Source organism: Lycium ferocissimum, chromosome 8 (genome assembly GCF_029784015.1).
Source record: "Lycium ferocissimum isolate CSIRO_LF1 chromosome 8, AGI_CSIRO_Lferr_CH_V1, whole genome shotgun sequence".
In the NCBI taxonomy this organism is placed as follows: Eukaryota; Viridiplantae; Streptophyta; class Magnoliopsida; order Solanales; family Solanaceae; genus Lycium; species Lycium ferocissimum.
The window spans coordinates 19,033,000-19,058,599 of NC_081349.1; the positions used below are offsets into that span (position 1 = coordinate 19,033,000).

A 25,600-nucleotide genomic window follows, 5' to 3' on the forward strand; every position below is an offset into this window, starting at 1 on the left:
ACTAATTATTAATAATGAGTACAACTAATTATACCAATAATTTAATGAGCATATAATTATAATATGAAATCTATATTACTAACTGTTACGAAATGTTAAACAAATAATACTGCTACAATTTTGTAAATATTGTCCATTTATGTTTTTTCCCCTTTTGTATTGCCCTGCTATTTAGCGTTGGAAAGTATTTAACAATTTCCTCAGTCTCACTGATATTTTCCCCCTAAAAAAATTTTTGTCAGTTCACAGTGTCAATTTGCAATCTTTTATTCAGGAACATTGATTTATATAATCTACTCTATCTTTGTATATATATAAAATCCAACATAACCAATCTCATATTTTTCTCGGAGGGCCAAAAGTTACTTCATCTATCATAAAGTGAAAACGAGAAGAATTACGATGACCTGATTATCATATCACTAGCTGATGCGAGTGAAATTCGATCGAGTTTCATACACAGTTACATTCCACAAACATTTATTAAGTAGATGGAAATGGAATTTAAGTCAACATATTCCAAAGACTGACAATAAAGTTGATTTGATCAGAGAATTATTAAGTGTAGCAGGACAAATTAGTTTTCATTAGATTGGTATGAAATTTAAGACATCTTTATCAATCGTACGAAAAAATAACTAAAACATACTCTTTTCATGTCAACAAATGAAAACTAAAATCTTTTGAGTCGCATATATTTATTTCGTTCCCACTTGTAAATATTCTCCATCTTTGTTGTAAAATAAACCATAGAGTCTAGTATATACTCGATTGTCTTTTACAAATTTCTGTGACTTGGTTCTTTTTTCATAATTTCTTTTAATTAGTGAAAATCCCAACTTCTTAAAACTACTTGCACCGAAACTGCAGTAATAATGGTCTCATTAAAGCGATGTGGATGCTTAAAATGCCATAATGAAAGAGAATAAAAAGCATGATGGTTCAACCAAGACATTATAGGGTAAAAGCTGCTCCAGCTAGTATAAGCCTGGTATTACTACACATCGCAGCAATAAGCCAGATACATTCTTTTGATTGCCTGAACCTCAATAGTATAGATTTAATAGGACTAGAAATGAAGGCACTAAATACGCACCATGATGGTGATCACTCATCAGACCAGACTCCCAAAAGCAAACTTGCTTCCACCGAGGTATAAATTAAGCAGCAATATTAATGGAACTGCGTCTTCATTGCTATTAAACCTTGCCACTATAGGAGCCTCACTTCTGGCTATCTGTGCAAGCACATGAAAACAGTGAGCAAGGCCTCACTCCAACACACACACACACACACACACACTTTTCTTCATTTTTGTGGAACAATCTGGTGAAGAACAAGGATGATACCTGAATCATGATGTGCCCCAGTGAGATAAAGATCGTTGATAACATTTTGATCAATGTTCTACATCTTCAGGCAGGATGGCTTTTCCTCTATAAACATACTGCATCTCTTCCGTCCATGTCTGCAGTACATCGGGCGTCATTTCATTAAATTACATTGTTGCCATAGTACAGACTATGGTGCTATTAGTTACTCTGATTTTCTATAGCAGGAACTTTCACGGAACACTAACATCTTGCGAGTGTTATCATCTTAGCAGGAGAAAGGACAAAAAGGGAACCCAAGGAAGCTTACCTCATGTCTGAAGGAAATCCTCAAATTGGGTACATTTGTCTTGTGAATATCGTTTCCTTGAGGGCCTCTCTTGTAGTATTTACTGCCATGCCAATGCATCTGCAACATTTATGATAGGAAGTAAATTAGCATTGGTGTTACAAAGTGCTCTTCAGAATACCCCTTACCCGAACCTCTTTTTCATCATATGTTTGGATGCACTAAGTTTAATGCTTCCATTAACCTCTAAAGCCTATGTTGCTTGATTTACAATCACCCTCAACATCTGGGCTAGGTAAATAACATACAAGTTTCTCAGAGATGTGATATTTAACACAAGTGGAATCAAAATGAAGTCATTAATATTACTCTGTAGCGTCCAAGCACCAGAATTACTAAGTCCTCCCTCACCAACCCCCCCCGCCGAACTCTCCAACAGAACTAAGAATGCGTTAAGGGATCAAAAGTGATACATCTATTAAAAGGCCAGACTGATACAGCAAGTATGTTCATTTTCTCCTTGCCAATTTTCATATGTTGCGAATAAAACCTTGAGATGCATATTTCTATTAAGATGAAATGTAGGACTATTTGGAGCCGATAGTTGGAGGTAAGAGGTGAAGGAAGAAGACAATCAAAAATTACAGTTTTTCCAAACAAAAATCCATTCCCAATCTTTTGGAATACAAGTTCAACTAAACAATTTCAGTCTCTCATGCGAAAGAACTAACCTATGAGAAACCACGGCTATAAAGTGTAGTAAATTTGTGATTTTTCAACCAAAGAATCATCACTTAGGCCACACAGAAGATCTGTCAAAGAGTTGCGTATAAATCAGGCCTGAATGCAGTAATTGCTCACCTTGTCTGCATGCTTGAACCCTGACTGATAGACCGAATTCCTAGCTATCTCACAAAGGTCACAAGAACTCAGCTTCCATACCTGAAATATAAAAGTTGGTTAAGGACACATTGTCATTACTACTATATATAAGGGACAATCAAAGGGCTTTTGTAGTCCTCACAAAAATTTCCAACATATTCTCAAACTTTTCTATTAATTACTTTTAGGACTTGACATTATTTTCTAAAGTCAAATTTACTTTTTTTCCTTAATTATGGGCTACTTTTCAAAAGCTACTCAATTTTTGTAGTTCTCACAAAAATAATTCTTGTCCATTTTACCCCTATTTGAAGTTTTAATGATCTTGCAAGTTCTCACCCGTATTGGCAAATTTGATTAATTACATGGGCCTCTAAAATATTATAAGGAGTGATGATGTCACGGAAAATGTGATACTCTTAAATATTATAAGGAATGATGATGTCACGGAAAATGGGATAGTGACCCCAAAAAAGACCTATTTATTCAACAAAATTTAAAATTGATCAAAGGTTTGTTGTCTTTCTTTTATTCGAAAATGGTTATTAAGCTTGTGTCAAATTATTATTTTTTTTAAAAAAAAAAAAAATTATTATGGACAAGTAAAAAAGTTATTAAACTAAAAAATATTTTTTATATATAGCTAAAAATGTTTCAAAAAAATAATTTTTTTTTTGAAATTGGTAACTGTGTTTCAAAAAAATAATTTAAAAACTAGAGTTTAACTCTCCAAATAAAAATAATATTAAATAATAATGAAAATGATTTTTCACATTTTTTAATATTGCAATGTTCTAAAAGAGATAGGATAACCAATGTTTTATATAATTTAGGATAAAATGGTCAAGTTAAACATGAAATACTAATGTTCCCTATATGTTTAAGAAATTACAATTTCCGTAAAAAGTAACTTAAATTAAGAAAAAGTAAAAAATACATCATTTTTTAATATGAATTTTTTAAGGAAAAGGAAAGATTAAAGTAAGAAAAACAAATGATTTCATTAACGTTTCAATTCTTTTAGTATGATTTAATCTGAAGGAACATCTATAAAAGTATTTTGCCATATCAAGACTTTTAATTATTTAATTTTAAATGCTATCTTATTTATAAATTAACTTCATTGACGTCATCATACAATAACTTGTAGCATCAAGTAATTTCGATATTACTTAGATACTGTAATCGTTTTGCAAAAACTGAGTTTGCCAATATAAGTTTAATTGGAAAAAAAAAAAAAAAGGTCAAAGACTTTCCTCTCATAAACTTTCATTAAAATAATACTATATAACTGAGGATCCATGAGTTTTGTAGTCCTCACATCTTTAGAACTGTCATATTTGCCCCTGTATTGGCCTTTATTTGCATAGCTATCATGTATGTGTTTTGGTAAATTTTTGAAAGTTTGATGGCAATTATAAAAGGCAACAAAGGTGGTGTCAAAGCAGCAACAAACAATTGACAAACGTCCTTGAATTCTTTCAAAAGTTTGCTTAGGGTCCCACATATTATTCTACTACATGCACATATTTTCTCTTTTTTCCCAATTACCATAATTCTACATTTTCACTGCTTTTTGTTTTTTTGTTTTATATTTTTTAAAGTTGCAGCCATACTCTAAGAATGATTCAATTCTTTTCATTATATATTTGCTCAATAGACCCGATGCAATGAATTTTTGTGTACCTCTCATTTAAAAATATAGAGCAAGAGATAGGATTATATATCTAAAATTATATAAATGTTATATTTATGTATCTAAAATTATATAAATGTTATATTTATGTGCTAATACTCACTATATATTTGCACCCATGGTGAAATGACTAAATCTATCTCTATGACCCAAACTATTTTAATATTAAGAAATAACCCAAAATGTATTTAGTTGGCATTTCTTTAGGCTACTATTTATTGTTCAACACACATGTTATATGTTTGCTCAATGTTAATCTATGTCATAATCTAATGAATTTTTTTAAATGTTACATAGAAACTTTGCCTTGTCCGGCATAAATTATGTAGGATTTAAGTTATCCGGCGTAACTTCATTTCTAAAAAACTTAGGCGGATAGGGCAAAATTTCTTTAAACTTATGCCGAGCGAATTAGTTACTACACAACTTATGCCGGATAACTTCATTTATGCTGGCCTTGAGAACTTTTTTTTTTTTTTTTTGACATTGCTGGGGATCAAACTCAGAATCTCTGATTTCGTAGACCAGCGAATAAGGTTATTTTGACCCAAAAATTTCCATTAAATGAGAAGCAGGGGCAAAAATTAAAGACCAAATTTGAGGTACAAAAATTAAAGACCAGTCCATATGAAGGGCAATCCGCGCAAAAAATTATTGTTTTGATATTTTGAGTTTGGGCCCCCTCCAGCAATTAGTTCTACTGAGTGGAATAAAAAGAAAAATGGACTAACCTTAGCTGCAACACTGTATTCTTCCACGAGGGGCTCCTTTGTCAAGTGAATTTGCAAGGGGTCATCACTAGAGAGTGAGACATTCATGCCACGATGGAAGAACATAAGGAATGGGTTCCGATTATAGTCGAGGAAAAGTGAATTATTGCTCAAGGGAGACATTGCCAGTCCAACCTGAATAGTTATACAGAACAGTGGCAATAAAGTGAATAAACAGGAAAACAAAGGGAAGCGAGCGAGAGCGCTAGAGTGTAGCACATAATATATAAATAAGGATGACTTCAGAGGAATATTCCACAGAAAAATATGATGCGTCCCAGCATAGCTCAACATTACAAATATAACATGATAATAAATCAAATCATCATCAGGACCAAATTTCTGGGAAATTTTTTGTACATATGAAGCACACTACATATTGAAGAAATAAAATTTAGTTGAATTGCATTCGTGCTGCCATCTTAGTGTATATCAATAAAAATAATAGATTTGTTTAAAAAAATAGAGAAATATGATGAAGATAGGTCCCAGGCCAAAGCTAGATGCAGCACTTCTGGGGAATGCTTAACAAAGTGAACATGCAAAATAGCAAGAACAGTAAGGAGCAATTCTTCAGAAACATTTTCTATTTCAATGTCTAAGGGTATTGGCACATGGCGCACTTGTGATCTAGATCTAGACTAGCTTACTCTATATAATTTACCCGTAAGTTTTTCTTCTCCTTTTTCCTCGTGATGTTTCTAAATCCAGTGTGTGAATTCCTCTTTTACACCCTCTTAAGTTTTGAAATATAATCATATCAGCGAGGCCTCATAAACTTTAACAAGCATCCAATAGGTCATTACAACCTTTCCACTGTATGCATTAGTAAGTACAATCTTCCTTGGACTACCCTAAATGATTTAATAATGTCATCTAATTGCAGGGAATTTCAAAATAGATCTAAACAATGCTCACTGCATCTATCAGTTAATGAGATAAAGGTTATTAAGAGAGACACCTGTGCAAGGTAGTAAAGATAATGCAGTACAGGACTCTTCCGCAAATTGATGCCATGAGAAATGTTATGACATAAAAGAAACCCAGCAGCTAAATGATCAACATCACCCGCCTGCATGAACTTGAGAACATAAATTTCGCACACTTATATTTTGCTAACAGAAAGATCACCAGAAGTGAACACCAACCTCCCCACAGTGTGGTCTTAATCTGATTGTTCGCAACCCTTTTGATTCCCGAAGCTGACATAAGAAATAATAAATACATAACATATAGTCTTACGCTTAGGAAAGAGAGACAACAGTCCACACAATCTTGCGGAAAAGATGTCCTCTCCGTTACAAAGAAAAAATAGGGCAGCAGTAGACAGGAAGAAGCTCAAGTATGCTAGCAAACATAAACAATGAAAGAGGTTGATAAACATCATATGAAAAACTCGTAAGCATGTTCTTCAAAAGTGGCTCATGCCCCAGCAAGCCACCCCAACCATACTGCCAAAGGTTGACTTTACTAAACAAGCAAGAAAGGCTCTTTCTATCTTATTAGTCAAGCGCTAACTCCCTTATTTTTCAGCTCTCAACTCTTCAGCTGCTGGCTAAGATCGTCTAGGGGTGGAAATTGTGGCACACGAACAAATTTCTTGGGCGTGGGGCAGTAAAAATTCTTGTAGAACTCACGTGCAGGACACTTTTGGTCCAAGGCCCTCGACCACTGGTATCTTTGTTGTATAGCCCGTTATTTAGGATAGAGCTTTGCCTAAGCTCCTACTCTTTGTTCAGTTAATGAACAACCAACTTTAGTTTCAAACATGATTGAAATTCTTTACCATGACAGTTGGTCCAGCCAATAAAACTATATAAACACCTTCGGCACTATCAATTTAACGACCTTGAACATTTATTCTTTTATTGTTTTTTGATAACCAAGAAAACCCTGAGGGCTACTGGCCACAGTTTGAAACTCAGTGGATAATGTGCCGCCCATTTTCTACCCTTCTCCACTAAAATATCAAGCTTTAGTCTGCGGCAAGAAGTCAAACCGCGACGTCTTGAACATTAATTCTTTTTATTGGGAAGGAATGAATTAAGACAGAGAATAGTTTGCTTATGGACAAATTTGGTAACAGAGAGAAGAAGAATGAGAAAAGAGGAGAATGAAAGGACAAAGTATGCAGGTAACGCAGAGTGACCATCTGGGTATAGAAACGGTCTGTACATGCATTCCCTAAATGTCTTAGCCAAATTCAATTCCATTTTCCTTTCGTTAATTTCTCGAGTTTTCGACAAGAAGTTTAGGTCTTGATTAAGTTTATTGAATGGGATTAAGTCTGCATATGCTCCATCGCCATCCCTAGGACAGTCACTTTCTTCAGTTCCGACTTTCGAGTTCAAGGTACTTCAATTAAACCACACCCACTGTAAAGATAATTTTCTCCAGAACAAAATTAGGCAGCCAAGGAGGACAAACTTTGATGAATATGTAACACATTTAAGTACTGCTGATATTTGGAGTCGTGAAGCACCACTGACCTTGTTGAGTGTATACAAGTTTGCATAACAGTAATAAGCATAATAAGAAAATGCTGGATTGAACTGATTTGTCCATTCATCTGGCTTCGGCATGTGCTTGGTAGGACGTCTCTCTGGTTTACTTTCATCATCTACCATGTCAAAACCTACTACCTGTCATCAAAATTATAGAACTTTAGGCTCCTTCAATTGACTAAGAATTTCCAATGGTATGCATGCACAGAATGCACTGAAAAAATTGGTTCTTGTATGATGGCATTCTAGCAGTGAAATAACAAGAAATAAAAGGAAAAGAGTGGCCTTCAATAGAGAATAACCTACACATAAAAGAAGATCTTACAGTGCATGTCACAGAAACTCAAGACAGCAATTACTGGCTTATTTTAATTTAACGGTAGAAGTCCTAGAAGACAACAAAGGCAATTAAATGTAGAAGTTTCTGAACAACTTGTTAGATAGGAACACTGTAATTTAAGTAATTAACTTGATCGACCAATAATGCTTGAACTTTTCCTATTTATAGGACTGTAAGAAAAAGTGTCACGTGAAAATCAGTAGTTTCCAGACCACCCCTAAAGGACCCGTTTAGTATTTATTCTAATCAATGCATCATGGATGATGTCATGGCTATCTTAAACTGAGCACTTTACCAACGCGTTTTAGGTAATTGCCACAACATACATTTGGGCATATGAGATGCATGTAGACTTATACCAAGAAATAGAAATCACAGAGAACCACATAATTCATCTAGGAAAACTATAAATTACATATATGTAATTCCAAAGCTGCACTTGTTAAACATGCTTGTTCCCAAGATTGAAATTGTAAGGCCATACAGTGTTGCATTAAGCCCTTATGGATTTCTTTCAGGTCCATATCAGATATTATCTTGGACAAACTTCATGTAAAACCATTTGTAGCAGATCAGAACAAAAAAATAAAGATAAAAGTAAGAAATTAGGGGCAAAGGAAATTCTGTTTTTTGGTAGCACAAAATTGAAATTGACAAAGATTTAAAAAGAGAAATCAGAAAATTTCAAAATATAGCTACCGTGTTAATGGTAAACAACATAACTACAGAAGATAAAAAAGGGCACTTAACCTGCATTAAGAACAGATGCAAATGAGGATGAGACTTTGGATCAACTGTGACTTCAAATAGTGGAATGAACACATTATCTAGAATATTCTGGAAGGAGGTGACAGTTCCCATACTCTTGTAGACATTGTATAACCGTGGGAGCTGCAAAAAGTAAAAGTGAGAAATGCATCGTCTATCCATAAGCAAATATACTGACATAATCACCGAAAGGATCTAAATTGTCCAGGAGAATTGATTATGTGATTAAATATTCCCTTTATGTAGAACTTAGAAACTGCTGCACAGAAAACACAAGCCTATTGCAACCACAATACTCAGCCAGCTACACTTGGTAATGAAAGTGGAGAAGAATGGCCAATAGTGGGGAGTGATAGATCATGAAAGAAAAAGCTTCTGAAGTAAAATTGTCATGGTAATGCCGAGCAAGTCAAGAAAAGTTTGAACTTAGGGTTAAAAACATCATATTCCATCAAGTACATTGTGACCCAATCAATGGTGAATAATATTGTTCTATACAACTTTCAAAACTTTTAACAAATTCAAATACATTTGAACTATCCAAAATTTAAAATTTTGATTTAATATTTTCACTATAAAATAACTATTTAATATTCACTCATGACTTTATTATTTTCTTCCACAACTGCTTGTAGAATAAACATGTCAAATTAACATCTTAAGCTCCGCCTACAGCCAAATACTACAATATAAAATTAAAAGAAGGGAGTAATTTACAAGAATATTACATTATCAGCATTATACCCACCTGAATCAACCATACTGCATTTTGGCTATATAGTTCATTGTTCACAAACCAGCTAGCCAGTGTATCCCATTCGCTTTGTTTCCTTCCATAGATGGAGATTCTGTATTCAGCCAACTGAAAAAGACGAAAGGATAATGTCATACATTATTATGACGAATTATCACCATACTGAACTATGAAAATAGTACTCGCAAATAAGGTATACAATACAATCAGACAGCCTAGAATAGACAACCTGGGAGACGATGTTAGTGTGATAGCTACATATTATCTTAAAGTGTTATTTAAGTATCCATGGTCCTATTGGAAGCAGTTATCGCTCTTGAGGGCTATAAACTGCCTAAGCCCATCAAGCGATACGCTCACAAGTTGCAAGAACTACTGGCACATGCAGCAAGCAATCGTAAGATACAAATAAGCACCCAAGTGTGTTCCTAGCGGTCAACAAAACGGGAATGGACCATGAAAGCCAGGACTCAGACACCAGCAGAAGCCCCCAAAAAAAAAAAAAAGGAGAAGAAAGAAATAGTAGTTAGGTGATTTCTACCCATCTTTCTAAACCTCAGTGGATAGAGTTATTTGATTCTTGTGCTGGTGCGATGTAGACGGTAACCTGACCACCCCATTATCAAAAAAATCTTAAGATACAAACAAAACCCAAAGATTTTTCTAATAAAAAAAACAAAAGTTTCCAATCAGCAAGAAGCTCTTCTAAAGTCCCCGGAAAAACAAGAACTTGCGCATCAACAGAATGACAATCATGAATCTGGTGCTTCTGAGTAGAGCAACTGAGCCACAAAGTTACAGACTTTGATAACAGAACCAATTTCTCATGAAAGGCTTATCATTGCAAAGAAATAAAGACTGGAGCAAATATTCAGTCAGCAATAGTCATATATTGGCATGTTGTAGGTCATTTCCGAAAAAGAAGCCATTTGTGTCAAATTCTCCCTATCCCGAGTTAATAATGCTAATTTAACTTTGACAGACAACTTGTTTTCAAGTTTGGTCATCGAATCCATTCAACAATTTGTTGTTAGATGTGGGAATCACACTTCACTAAGGCAGAACTGCAGCAGTTTGGGCTCTTGCAAATGTTAAGCTCTTATTAGCTCAAGTTCAAACCAAGACAATCAGAGCACAAATGGTATTGACAATTGGCGGTATTCTTTCAAAACCAATCACAGTAAACTCTCCCATATACAAGGTCCAGCGAAGTAAAGTTTTTTAGTAGTCTCACAACATTTAATATAATATACTTTATTCAGCAAGAAGAAAGCAGAGTTGATCATTGTTCAATTATTTCAGGGAAATTGGAACAACAACTGAATGACCAAAATGGCGTTATGTTCAGTTTGGTTTTGAATTAAAGGTTTTGACTATTTGTTGCAGTTCCTATTTGGCATAATATTACTGAACTGACTGAAGGTAAGTCAAAAATTGCTTTCCAGAAAATAAACATGTTTCATGTTAGGAAAACATGAGTTGCACATGCTTAAGTCGTCATATGACCCACTACTTTTTCAACTTTTAAAATCCCATCACCCCTTCCCCTGCCCAGCGTTGATCCCAGATCCCTTTACAGTCCGCAACTCCCATTCCTCTTGCATTTTGTCATCATTTTTCCCAGTTGTTACTATGTTTCTCTTAGCCACCACTCACCCCCACCGTTTTTACACTTTCATTCCATTTCCTTGGCCCACACCGTAAGACTCCATTCAAGCCCCTTTAATGGGCCAGGCTTTCCCAGTAGATTTAATTTTGCCTCAATGCGATAATGGTGTTACACTGGATTGCATTTTTCTTTTATTTGAGTGAGCGAGCTCAAATTAAATTTAATTACTCAAAGAAAGAGATAATATGTTTGTTTAAAAAATAAACCGGATGGACATGTCTTCAGTAGCTCACAGTTTTCAATTCTGTGGACTGAACAATCCAGAAACTTTTCCAAATGTGCACACTTATACAAGCTGACAGAACAAAATTAGCATGTCTTCTATATTAGCCCAGATCCATCCTTCTCGAGTTTATGAACACCTAGAACCCTAGAATTGCAAAACAAACTCCCTCCCAGTTCAAAATAAGCGTCCACTTCCACTTAGCCTTTAGCACACACCTTAAGAAAATACTAACTCCCCTATTAACTTGACACATTGGGATCTGGTCACTTAGCACTTAAGGGAAAATCTGGAAAAATAAAGTTAAATCCTTCTTGAATTAAGTGGAGACTTATTTTGAACCAAAATAAAAAGGCTAACTGGAAACTTATTGTGAACAGGAGGGAGTACCTGATTTCATTCAATTATTTCATTTCAAGTACCAAAAAACTTCAGAGGAAACAAGAGAAGATTTGATTAAACAAATGGAGTTTGTTGATCTACCAAGACTCTTCCTTTTGAATGACTTAAAAGATACCATATTACTCAGGATAAGCGATCAGTTCCCCAATATATTTCAAGTGCAGAAAGCTCGTCATCTCCATCACCAACTTCTTCAACTTGAAGGGTCAACATCATTTAGACATCCCTTTTAGTTTGCTTTTGGCATACTTCAATTTGGATTGTACACTTCTCAATATTCGTTTGCTTCTTATCACCTCACATTAGTATAAAGCTCTAGCAAATGTTCCCATTTACAAGGTGAAATCCTACGCTTGATGTTGGCGGCTTGAGATGACAAATAAGAACAGCCCAACCCAAATTCCACTAGATGTAGATTCAAATCCACATCGCTGTCATTCTAAGTGGCTTCCCTAGTGCAGAAGCAGACAAGATCCTAAAAGTCAAGAAAGTCTTACAAAATGAGTCAACTTGACCATGCTAAGCACCAACAACTCATGATCAATGTTTTCAAGAGTGAAAATGCAAAAAAATCGACAAGCCTCATGGAGCTAAAAGCGAGAAGTGAAGCGCAAATTTACAAAAAATAAAAATTACCAAACAGATGAGAATTTAGTAACTACTATTTATAATTTATAACATCAAAATTGCAGGAACTTCATTAATTCAGACATTCCAGTGATCCCACCTACTCGAACTAATTATCAGTAAAAAATGTAACTTCCACATAACTTCACTAGAAAAATCCTTTATCAGATTTCAATTAATTAACCATAGAAAAGAATTGATTTGCAATATCGACTTTCATATCCAATTGCATTAGGAACTGTACCAATAGTTAGCTTTAATTGCAAATGTCATTTTAAATTATTTTTTCAGCGTGTTTATAATATCAGAGAACAAAAAATTGAGAACGGGCGAGAGGGTAGAGACTTCCTACCACTCAGATGGCAGAAGGCTCTATTTGTTCCTACTTTTGAGTTTTGACCCTTTTCTCATCTTTTTCATAGATGTAGGTAATGTCTGGACCAACATGCACACCTCCACTAATCCACCGGACAGACTGCTATAGCCCCTACAGGCACAAGTGTCAACCTGTCCACCAATGCAGTAGTAGATGGACTCACACTGAGTTTTGTAGCTTGAATTTGAACTGGATTTTTATGTTGTTACTCTAATGCCTCAACCACTCAACCATCCCTGGGACTCCTTTTCATCTTTGAAAGTCAGACTCAAAGAAGCGATCACTTCTCACTCGGATGGCTTGGCACTTCACAAAAACAACATGCTTCTAAGATCGCTTAGCCTTACCGATGAAGCGGAAAACCTTTGCTTCGCATCGGTTGATGCTGCTCATGAACAATGATCCACTTTCCTTCTTTTCTTAGGTTTCCTCCTAGGTTAGGTAGAATCTTGCAGTAGTACATCTTCTCACTCTCAATGTAAATTAAAATAACTTTAGCCCGACATGGGCAAGGATCAATTAGTTAGCTAACAAAGTTGATTTTGATAAGTAGCTAACAATGTTGATTTTGAGGTAGAAAGAGTTCAAAACTAACTAAAATTGCAATGCAGGGGACATATCTGAAAAATGAGGGGAAAAAGTTGTGACGTATGACAGGAAGCCACATTAGTTTCTGCTATTTTAAGAGTTTACGGAGCTTCTAGGAAAAAATATATCTTATGCTTAAAAGTTATCGGAAATATTTAACAGCCACCGTGAATATATCAATTTTTCTAAATATTGTTAACAATCAATCAGCAAAATCGTATAAGAGAAAAACAATTACATCAAAATAATTTTTAAAAGAAGGAAAAAGAGAAGTAGAAGAAACTACTTCAAACATATTAATGTATGTTGTTTTACCTGGTATTTGCTTGCTTCAAGATCTTGCAAGACTTCCTTCGTGACTTCAGCCAAGAAGCGCCCTGAATAAGACAATATTTTGAAAACGAAGAAATATGTTTTATTGTTACCAAAACCACATCTAAGAAGCATATGAAACAGCAACAGATTTAAAGGTGACAAACTGTCAGCAAGCATATACAGCGTTAACATGGAGCAAACTGAGTACATTTGACATTGGTCAGGATATCCCACAGATATACAGAAGGTGATACTCCACAAGGACATGAAAGCTTGACAAGGTGCCATATACATCATTATCCACTCAACCCAAGTACTACTTCCACTTCAAGCAAAGCTAACAAGAAATGAATAGGGTCTCCTAGTCAGTCTATTATCCCAATGGTCCTGAACCTATTATGTTGGTCCTTACTCCTTACACACTAAACAGCAAGTTTATGTATCTTGTGAGTCTGTGACATCGAGAGTAGAATATATACATTCATATACAGAAGGAAAGCAGATATTGCATATGCATGCTTTGTGCAGTTAAGTATATTTTCATATCTAGCTACTTCTGTTTTCTTTTTTTCCTTTTTGGTGAATATCCGGAACAATTATTAGAAGGTGTCATCAAGCGGCTGTCAACAAAAAAAAAAAAAAGAAAAAAAAAGTACAGTTTTAACAGTGTAGTAACAGTTGCCTTGATGGAGGTTCCAAATAAAATAACATGCTACAGAGCTTTTTTAATTGAAACCTAAATTTAAGTTAACCACTGCAGAATGTGGTCAACTGAAACCAAAGAAAATTCAAACGTACGCTATAATGACAGTTGTATTACAGGAGTTCTAAAATAAAATTGAAGAAAAGAAGTGAGAAATTTTGCTGTCGGTTGAAAAAACAGTACGGTAATTTACTATTAAAAGTTACATCTCCAAGGAACACACCTTGGATAAGGTTGTCTTGCTTTAGAAAGATTTCTCTGAGTCTGCTTTGTCCGCAAGGATTATATTTGAGATTGAATTTGTCAAACCGGTGAAATGTACTCTTATCAGCATGTACGTCCAAAAGATCAACATTAAGATCATACCTGCAAATAAAGTGCTTAGAAGGGAAAGAACAAATAGCAGACCTCCCACCCCACGCACATATAGCAGAATATTAGAATTTATGCAGAATAACGAAAGAGAGCAGGGGAAAGGTTGTTGCAAACCCTGTCAAGTCCAAACTCTCAAAGACTTCCTTCAGTGTAAGATACTGTCCATCCCGAAATATGACTACCTGTTTTGCGAAGACTCCTGTGATTAAGACCAAAAAAATAGGCATGCCTATACGCCCACAGAAATCTGCAAGTGAAAGCATCATTCCCTGGCAGTAATAAATTTCTTACCTCGTCAGGTTCTTTTCTCAGTTTCGACTTGATGAACCGCAGAAGATGCTTCTGATTCATGCAAGCAGAATGATGCACATGGGTGTCAACCTTTCTGATGTTGTAGAAATCACGATGAGGTGCACTCTTTTGAGCCAGAAATTCCCGGTCAGCATTTACTAGCAAATGGAGGCGAAATTTCTGTACAATATCAAGAAAATGCTATGAAAAACCAAGAGAATTAACAAATGGTACAATATCAAGAAAATGGTACAAATGGGGAATCAATGAAAATTGCCCAAAAAAACATTACCTCTTCGAGAAATCGCAAACGATGGTGACAGTAAGAACGAACATTTCCTACAGCCATTACTTTGAGGACATGGTGCATATCAGTGAAAAATGTTGTTGCGCTAGCAACAGGGAACAGCTCTTCAATATCTACAACATGCACGGTAGGACGTGAAGATCCCATTAGGAAGGCAGACGAAAGATAATGATGAAACAATGTCAGACTATTCCATTCAATCAAATGTGCTCCACTTTCTTAACCAAACTTACCGTTTTCACTGGCATAAACACGTACAACTCCATCTTCCATCTTAAAATGGTGCTGTGTCCAATCCAAGAAGTATTATTATTAGAAATTGTGCTTGAGACAACATCCATACTTTGAGATACTGAGAATACGGCAGCCTAAAATCAAACCCTTTATGGTCATAAATAAGTTCAGAATCACAACTCACAGAAGTTGCTTCACATTGGCCAAAGCTAAATGGATCATGGTTCCTAGCCGACGCTTTTGATTCACTCGTAATCTCTTTCATCCATGGAGCAGTTTCTTCCCTGAAAACATACTTCTCTCTCAAATCTAAACATTCACGGATCATCTTCAGTACTTCTTCCTCCTCAACGTTCACAGGATCTGCGGAAAAATGATAGCAATAGAAAGAATAACTAAGTATGAATAAGATCACCATCACACAAAGACACTCTCTTAAATTTGAGAGATCTCACTAACAGTAGTTTCCATTTCCCTCATTAATTTACCACATAATATTGCATGAGAATACATTGTAACAACCCGACCAACCCCTCCCTGTATTATGTTTTTGGGTTCCAAACAATGTAACAAATGTGCTTATGTTGCTTAAACTGTTTATGACTTATTGGTATGGTTTGGGTTGAGCCCCGAGGGGGTCCGGCCTTGTTTGGATCAGTTTAGGATTGGAATACAGTGTTGGTGGACAGGACCTGGTGCAGCCGTGATCACAGAGAACAAGGCCGCAATCACGGAAAAGAGGAGTCAGGGAGAACTCGTGTGTGGAAAGGCTATGACCCATTTGTACTTCTAGATACTCCTGGGCTTAAACCTTAGTAGCTTATATATGCATCGCCAGCAGGGGCAAAATACCGTGTGTTGTAGCTGGCAGGGGCAAAATGTTGTTGAATAAACTAGGATCATTTTCCACAATGTGCATAGATGCTCCGTCTACCTCTCCAACACCATGATCTATGTTAGATCTTGCCTCAGGTGCGACTGTTTTATGCTGAATATGAATACGACTTTCAGTTAAGGCAGAGATAGAAAATTCCTCTTCAGTTGGACCGGTATCCTACAAAGTAATGGGAGCAAAAGAAGTAACTTCATGAGCGTTTTCAGTTTAAAAATATCTAATTGTACTAATCTCAAAACCATAGTGGCTAGTGGGAGGATAGCAATCCAATGTAGCTGAACAATCTTTATTCACTAAACTGAATCAAACAATCTACCAAATCTGGTGAAATTAAAGACATGCAATTTAACATTTGATGAATCGAGATGAGTGAATCTAAATATCCATGGCAGGAGGAAATAATAAGTAGAACATCCGAAGCTTTGAGAAATTGGAGAGAATGCTAGGTTGACTGGAAGCAGCTCAAATAGCAATTTGGTCAAGATGACATATACCATATGCAGTCTTTTCTTTCTCCTCCTCTTGTATTCTTTTAGCAATACGGTAAACAATTCTCATCATGCATCAATGCACACATGCCACACAATAGAGAGATTGGTTTGACATTCTTATCTTTTTCCTTTCTTATTTTAAACACATGAAACGCACCTGCAACAATACCTTAATCCAGTGGTTTAGACACAAACTTAAAGTTTTCGTACAAGACCAATGTTATATTCCTTGCATACTTGAAGGAGACTAGTCCAGTTTATTCTGAATACAGTCAGTGCCCCATTGGTGCTGTGGTTCTTTGTGAATAAAATGGAAAGTTCAAGTTGATTCTTTGTGAATAAAATTATAACCTATAAAAAACACTACTCCTATAAATCCAGTGAAGTGTCACACTACATTCATATACCTAGAATTCCAGGCTTGTTTAATCAACATAAAAATTGTCAGCTATTAAATATGAAAAAGGCAAAAAGGCAGTAGGTGTAAGGAAGAGAATGTCAGATGAGATTACATCTAGATATATATATATATACACACACACACAATTTAAATAAAAAAAAAAGGCAGAGGCTTGTCAGAATTCACATTTGAGCATCCAGTTCAAAAATTTACATTATCGTAGGAGAAAACAACATCCTCTGCAGCAGTAGCAAACTCGCCTTTGTCCTCATTAGAGTTGCCAACACTTTCAAATGCAGAATCACCTGGTTTCCCAGCAGTTTCCACTCGATTCAGCGGATTAAAGCTACTCACAACTCTTTCTTCGCCTGAAATATGACAAAATTGGAATATATAATGAATATCTCACAGAATTCCCCTAGATATTAGAAAACTAAAAAGACTACTGAAGCACATTATTAAGTATGAGAGAGAGAGAGAAAGGCGTTTCTACCTCCTAGCTTAAAGAAGCTACCTGTTACACTATCTAGGCAACAAAGCAAACTTCTGAGAATAATTGTGTGACCGTCACATGCTCTTACAAGCAACACTTACCTCAGGGGAAAAAGAAAAAGGAGGAGCATGTGACCTTTATCTAACAGTCTACGTCTTATCTTTTCACCTTCCTACCTGGGCAGGAACCACCCAGTATTACATAATAGATGACTCAGATGTTCAATTAAGCATCATCTAGGATCACTCTAGTTCTACAGTTATTAGACAAGGTAGTTACATAATTTTTTTTAATCAATGTAGTAAGGTATATTGCCAGCACAAAGAGACCAATTATAAAGAGAAATTCAAATCTATACAGAACATAAGCTAGAGGTTATCGTAACTTTATGCCACAAGATTGTCTGTTAAAACCGACGGTAACAGCCCTAGAAGCACGAGAGTAATGTGCCCGGTCCTGCTAGCATTTCACCGTCCTAGAATCCAAAATCCATAAAGTTCAAATCTCGGATCATCCTCTATGAAACTTTTCAAGAAAAAAACTACTCCCTCCGTTTCAATTTGTGTAACCTATTTGACTGGGCACAAAGTTTAAGAAAGAAGAGAAAACTTTTAAACTTGTGGTTTTAGATGAGTCACATATATTTTCTGTGGCTATAGATCATTGTGTAAAGGTAAATTGTTTCCAAATATAGAAAGGGGTCATTATTTTTGGCACGGACTAATAAGGAAATAGGTTTACATAAATTGAAACGGAGGGAGTATAAAATAGCGTAAAATAAATACACCTACAGTGGAGATACTTTCCCTGACATAAGCTTTTTCAAAACATTTTCTACTATACACATGATGAGAATGAATGTTGAGCTGCTAAAGTCCAACACGTCCACAAGATGGACGTCGCAGAGATGCGGATGCTAAGATGGTGGTACGCTCATACAAGATTTATTTTTTCACAATTCTAATGTTCAATAAAAGTCAAGTTTTTATATTCTTTTCTTTTTCTTAGAACATATTCAAAGCATCTGTTACTACTGTTAGAAGTTAGAACTGCAGAATCCAGAAAAATCAGAGCTGGCATCTTGTTTTAGAAGTTACATATCTTTACAATCCTCACAATAAAACATACTCCCTCCGTCCCAATTAAAGTGTCTTACTTTTCTTTCTAGTCTGTCCCAAAAAGAGCGCCTCTTTCTATATTTAGTAAGTTGACGATTCAACTATGTGGCAAGTTTAAAACCACAAGATTCAAAGGACATTTTAGTACATTACGGATATCATTAATTTAGGACCATATGATTCCAAAGTCTCTTTTTATTCCTTAAACTTTATGCCCAGTCAAACTAAGACACTTGAATTGGGACGGAGGGCGTAATATTGTTTTCCAGTTCAACAAATAATATGTTTTTTTTTTTTTATTAAGCACCGGGTGTCCGAGTTTCTTTGAGCCCCGACTAATCCCGGGGGTGCACAGGCCCTCGGCAAGGAGTTTCCCGCAAGTGCACCACGGGTAATTCAGTATTTCCCAGTCCGATGGCCCTCAGAAATTGTTTGCACCCAGCGGGTTTCGAACTTGAGACCTTGAAAGGGAGCACCCCAAGGCTCAAGTCAATTGCCACCAGGCCAACCCCTGAGGGTTAATAATATGTTTTATATCATTGTATTGTGAGGATTGTAAGGATCCATCATAAATTAACTAGTCTTAGCTGGCTATCAACCTTATCTGAGCTTAGGAATTGCAATTCAAGCGAGCTCACATAAGCTTAAGTATATAAGAGCAAAAAGTAAACAAATTTTTCCCTTTATTTCAATTTGTTTGTCTTATTTATTTCAATTTGTTTGTCTTACTTTCTTTTTTGTGGTCTGGCCCTTCCCCGGACCCCGCACATGGCCATGAAAATTCCAAATACAACTTGAATTTACATTTGGAATTTGAAACATCTATAACCTAGTTTTCACTTTTAGTACATTCAAACAACCAAATATTCTTTGCAGAAACTATAACCAAACACAACTCCAACTTCAAAAATTCCAAAATAAAGTGAATTTTTTTTAAAAATTTCTATGGCCAAACGCCTACTTAGCTGGCTATCAACCTTAGTCGGGCTTAGCAAATGCAATTCAAGCCAGCTCACATAAGCTTAATTATATAGCAATAAAAAGTAAAAAAAAAAAAAAAATTTAACAAATCATTCAAAGCACGTACCAGTACTCTTACTTTTATTTTGAGGAGACGATGAACTGGAAGGAATCGAATTAAGTTTCTCCACAGAATTCGACGACGGCTGCCTCTCATTATTCATCCACTCATTAGATACACTCACATTAGGCATAGACGAAGAAAGTAGTCTATAACTCCTCAACACACTACTATCATCATCATCGTCATCGTCATCAATATTATCAAGGTAAACAACATTCCTAGTAGTTCTAATATTCTCATGAATCTCATCATCATCTTGCATCGAGAAGTTGTAATCAGCGTTATCGTCGTCTTGACGTTTGCGTTGGCGGAGTTTGATGAGTTTATCGAGGACTTGATCGACGCTACGTTTGTGGAGATAGAAAGCGGAGATAGCCATAACGGATGCACCGAAAAGTGCAGCTATTGCTAGTTGCATTTGTGAAGCTGATGGTGGTGATGATAACCATGGCTCCATTGGAGTTGATGTATGTAATGTGGGGAGTGTTTTGAGTGCTTTTTGGGTTTTATAGGGTTTCAGTTCCTAAAATGAGGTTTAACCCTTGCTTTTATTGGAGTGTGCTAATATTGGCTAGTGGCTAACTTGTGTAGTATCGATTGGCCACATAACAAAATGTGTAATCTCACACCAATATCGATTGGCCGCATAACATGTAATATCACACCAATAATTCACATAATTTAAACTATAGATAATAGCAATTTTGGTCCTTCTGTTATTAGTAAATTATGATTTTAGTTTTTGTAATATCTTATTAAACATATTTAACTTTTAGACTGAATTAGTGTTTTTGGTCCCTTTTTGTAAGAAATATGTATATTTGAACTATTTTTAGAACTATATTACCGTCAAATATAGAGTAATAATACGAATTAACATAATACACGAGTAATTAATGGTGGAACAATTGACAATCACCATGGTAAATTAGTGAATATTCACAAGTAAAAGGATCAAATGTGTACGTTTTTTTATTAATTGATGCTCAAATGTACTAATCATATATCATAAGGATTAAAATCAAAATTTATCAATAATTTAGGGACTAAAAGTGTTATTACCTTTTAAATTAATTTGATTGTGTAAATATCTTTTACGCAACTAAGCTATGTAACTAAGTGATTTATGATTTTCACATAATTATTCGGAACCCCTTTTCTTATCTTTTATTCTATTTAGCTTATGTTTTAATCTTTTATTAGTTTATTACTTATTCTTTGCGACTGTTTGAATCAAATTCCTTATTTTCTTGTTCAGTTCAAAATTTGTTTTAACTTTTAATTATAATTATAACCTATCTCTGTAAAGTGAAAATGACGGGTCCTACTACCTCAGAAAGGGGGAACTAAGAAGAAAAGAAAAAAAAAAAGGATAAATGAAGAAAGAAATAGAGCTAGATTTTTTTTGGGTTGGTTTTTCACCCTATGTTTGGTAGCCGCATTGGAGCCTGACTATACGTAGAACATTATTTGGGGGAAAACGCTCTCTACCAAAGATTTTTGTATATACAGAGCTCGAACACGAGATCTTTGATTAAGAGAAAAATACTCTCATTGCTACATTCTTTGGCAATAGAAATAGAGCTCGATTGGATATGCGGTTTGGACTTTAGAAGGGAAAAAAGATGTAAAAAAGAAATTGACCTATAAGCCACCTAGATGTCTTTTTCTGTTTTCTTGTGCAAAAAGAAGAATGTTTGCCTTCTACTTGTTTGGTTAAGCTTTAAAATCTATTTATCCTAAAAAATATATTTCGTTAGAAATATTTTTAAGAAAGAATCATTTTGAGAGTTGGAGTTTGTATTAAACTAATCAATTTAAAAAATATTTTAGTAATATTACTTTAACGCAATAATTTGTGCTTAGTTAAGATTTCAAAAGCTATTCACAAGCACTTACTTTTTCCTGAAAAGCTTTGGCTAAACACTCCAATTAAGACACATTTTTTTAAGGGAAAAAACACTTTTATCCTTCCAAAACCTTGACCAAAGAGGTTATTCAACTCATTCAGCTAAACTCATCCATGTAAATTCTTATTTAGAATAAGCTGATTCACTAATATCTATATACTGATAATTTTTTTGCATCACAAGTAATTCTTTATTTTGGACACCCACTATCAAGTTAAATAAAAAGGAAAAGATGAAGTACCAAAGATCCACGTATTAAAACCAAATATCAGACACCAAATGCTGTCGCTATACCCTCGCCAACTTTCCCATTAACTATCAGATATATGTTGTTGTTTTTATAACGTTTTTCCTATACAATGTCAATCTTGTAGAGGTGTCATTGGCTTGATTTGCTGTAGGAGAAGACGCCAAGATTTGTTCCAGGATTTGCAAACTTAGCTGTTGAGTACTATATGGCAAGATCCAAGCACTTTTTAAAAATCTGTGTAATAAAAACACACTTGTACTATAATTTTTTTGTGAATTTCACACCCCGAGTATCAATTGTTTCTTTTTTCTACCTGAACTAGCACCATTTGTATTAAAATACACCTATTGAGTAGATGATAATAGTTAAAGTAGGAAAAGGAAACAACTAATATTTGGCTAGGGATGTGTTTTTATGCACAGATGATTATAATTTTTAGTTGAGATGTGTAATTCGCCAAAAAAAAAATGATAGTTCATTATTTTGACCACTAATTCATATTTTATCAATAAAATAAAAAGTGGTGGGGTAATGTAATGGGTGTCACGAGCCTAATGTTGTAGATGGCATTCACGTGTCAGCGTTGCTCTTTGCGAGCTAATTGGCAAATGGATTGGTTGAGGAATTAATTGTGTTTTTTTTTCAATTATTTTATTATACAACATAAAAAAAGATGTGGTTACAATCATAATGAATGGAATGTTAAATGTAAAATTTACTTGGCATAGGTTCCATTATTACCTATTTATGGAACATAACTAAACTTTTCAATAATTATATTTAGTAGCTAAAATATATCATATTTACTTCACATACTACCATGTTTTTACCACTCATCCGATAACTTCCCACTCCCCAAATTTAAGCAAAAAAAAACGTGTCTCTCTCCTTCATCCTAAATAGACGCCATTATTCACCATATCCATTACTTTCATCCAATTTCAAATCGCTTTTTCAATTATTCAACTTCCTTTTTTATCTCTAATTAACTACTCATTGATTTCTCTCACGTTTCAAATCTAATTTCCAAAATAAAGTAAGATTCTATACAGATTTTTATTTTTTACCTTGTATTTAACCTATATTTTGGGTGTTTTTTTTTTCGTTTGAATCGGGAATGCAAGTCTAAGTAAGTAACTATCAGTGTTTGTTCTTGGTTGTTTTTCTTAGATTCAATTGGAATGACTAAAAAATTCAACATTCGATGAGAAATAAGGTATAGAACCCGAATGTGCGATTCCTAATTTTTCTTTGGGAATTTCTCAACATGAAACTTCCATTGCAGGCTCTTATGCTGAGAATCGTTCAAAAAGAATTAACGATCCTAGGCGTTATAAGGAATATGTTGATTCGAAGAGTAAACAACAAGAAAAATTGAAAAATGTTTCTCAAATGGAGAAACAAAAGAAGAGAAAGGTGACAATGTTGTTAATGTTAAGGCAAGAAAATTGCTAAAGCCAAACGTAATGTGGATGAGGATGATGATGAAAAGGTATATTTTTGTTGTATTTTCGATATTTAGTTCTTTTTTTTTTTGTTCGCTTATTACGGATCTATTAATTAAATGATTTATATTTTGTGTGCATTTTAAGTATATTTTTTCTGTGTTTTTTTTACACTTGTTTCTTCAGTTATTTCGTGCGTATTTTTCTTCACCATAACTGTGATTTTTAAGATTTTTAAGTACATTCAGTTATTTTTGTGTATATTTTGTTGACAGTTATTACAGTGATTTTTAAGATTTTTAAGTACATTCATTATTATTTTGTTGACAGTTATTTTGTGTATATTTTTAAGTACATTTAGTCAATATATGTTAATCATACGTGTTTTTTGGCATGTTGTTTCAGGTATCTAAATTTTTGGTTACCAAGCACCCTGCTGTGGCACCATCTATGTGTAGATACACGAATGTTAATGTAATGCAAGATATTAGAGGCAAACTAACAGATCCACAGATGGATATGTTTAGGAATTCTTGTTTTGGTAAATATCTCAGAATGGCAATTGGATGTACGAAACATTTTTCGGTGCTTTATGGTCAAAGAACTTAGGGGCGAGACATATAGGTGCTTTACATTTGAAATAAATGGTAAAGTTCTGCGTTTTGGCCTTAGAGAATTTGCACCGATCAATCGGGCTAGATTGTGTATCTGATGAAAATGATTTTGTTTATGATAACTCAAAACCGAATAGGCTTATGGTGGACTATTTTGGTAGAAATCAGGAGAATCAATTGCCAGTTAAAAGACACGAGCTTATTGAGTGTTTCAACAAGACTGTTCAGGATGATAAAGGGGATGACGCAATCAAGATGGCAATATTGTATTTCATAAATACGTGGGTACATTGTGGTGAGAGCCGAACTCAACAAACATACCAAGGATCCATTTTGATGTTGTAGAGGACGGGAGATATAATGAGTATCCTTGGGGTAAAGATTCGTTTAGAGAGTTGGTTGTAAGCATCGGCGTAAATATGCTTTGGTTTTAAGAAATATTATAGGATTCATGGTTTGCCGCTTGCTATGCAAGTATGGTTGTATGAATGTTGCTCAAAAGTCCCGTACACCATTGCAGTTAAGACGGGAATTTAATTCCTAGAATTTTGAACCGGCGAACTACGGAAGGAAAACCGAATTCAAGAAATTGATGGATGGCATGTTCGAGACGCTAAAAATCCGTAAAACAGTCTTTTAACGCTTTTGTGTCTTTTACCATTTAACTGTTTTAATATGTTTGTTTTACATGCTATATTTTGATTATATTTTGTCTATATTTATGAAATAAGTCATTTGTGATCAATATATTTTGACTATATTTTCCTCATTTTTTTAGTATGTTACCAATGTAGATATATACGGTAATATAGTTTCTATATTTTGTTGTTCACAGTCCTGTAGATTTGAGGAAGTTGTGCCAACACCCCATGAGTTGGAAACTCTTAAATTGCCTCCTGTTGCACATGACATACCAGACGTCAAACATGGAGTTGATGGTGTACATGATATTGATTTGGTAGACGATGATTACGATGATTTTAGTACCACACCACCGCATCTGTCCAGTGGCAAACAGCAACAAAGGAGTGCCAATTCTGATTCCCCGCGAGGCAAGAAACGGACGCAGTTTCCAGTTTACTCCTCCTTCCAGAAAACAACCATCACGGAAGGAATCTGGGATAAAAGGGACAAGGAAACAAGATGCACCTACAGCACCCCGAACAGATGAGTTTAACCTGATAAGGGAAGAGATTCGGATTTTCAAGAAAGAAGTAGGCGTTTTGTTTTCAATATGTTTTTTTTACTTCATATTGCTTGTGTCAAGTAATTAACGATTCTAATTCTATTTTTTATCTTTCAAAACTCGTAGGTGTTTGACTACATGGATAACTACTTCAAAAAGTTGTTAGATGCAATAAAGGGCAATCAAACACCGGATAAGGTAAAAATCAACACTAAAAATGGAAATTATTTACTTTTTAAGTTATTTTGATATATTTATTGGAAGACTTTA

The 25,600-nt window shown here is 34.8% G+C and overlaps 1 protein-coding gene and 1 long non-coding RNA gene across 3 annotated transcripts; one reads left to right on the forward strand and one right to left on the reverse strand.

Annotated features, from left to right (window-relative positions):
• Nucleotides 1-865: 865 nt before the first annotated feature.
• LOC132067460 (probable AMP deaminase) lies at nt 866-20,464 on the reverse strand. Of its 2 annotated transcripts, none has more exons than XM_059460710.1 (20): nt 19,929-20,464; nt 17,444-17,598; nt 16,297-16,498; nt 15,629-15,807; nt 15,444-15,495; nt 15,196-15,323; nt 14,904-15,083; nt 14,727-14,794; nt 14,461-14,603; nt 13,535-13,596; nt 9,329-9,442; nt 8,563-8,703; nt 7,458-7,610; nt 6,117-6,170; nt 5,930-6,040; nt 4,930-5,103; nt 2,482-2,562; nt 1,642-1,740; nt 1,350-1,468; nt 866-1,237 (listed from the first exon to the last, which is right to left on the reverse strand). In XM_059460710.1, the coding sequence occupies exons 1-19, from the start codon at nt 20,380-20,382 to the stop codon at nt 1,400-1,402; spliced, it is 2,619 nt and encodes an 872-aa protein (XP_059316693.1). In that variant the 5' UTR covers nt 20,383-20,464; the 3' UTR covers nt 866-1,237; nt 1,350-1,399. The 2 variants fall into 2 exon arrangements, with proteins under 2 accessions (XP_059316693.1, XP_059316694.1); XM_059460711.1 differs by having other exon boundaries at nt 19,941-20,463.
• A 3,038-nt stretch (nt 20,465-23,502) lies between these two features.
• On the forward strand, nt 23,503-25,188 carry LOC132066682 (uncharacterized). The gene is made up of 3 exons (XR_009416908.1): nt 23,503-23,577; nt 23,936-24,071; nt 24,980-25,188. It is a non-coding gene; the product is annotated as an uncharacterized LOC132066682 (long non-coding RNA).
• Nucleotides 25,189-25,600: the final 412 nt, after the last annotated feature.

Coding starts and splice junctions, on each gene's coding strand:
- LOC132067460 (XM_059460710.1), bottom strand. CDS start 20,382: ATGGAGCCATGGTTATCATCACCACCATCAGCTTCACAAATGCAACTA. Junction 8,704..9,328: donor ATGCAGTATGGTTGATTCAG/GTGGGTATAATG, acceptor TACTTTTTGCAG/CTCCCACGGTTATACAATGT. Junction 7,611..8,562: donor TGCATCTGTTCTTAATGCAG/GTTAAGTGCCCT, acceptor TTTTGATGACAG/GTAGTAGGTTTTGACATGGT.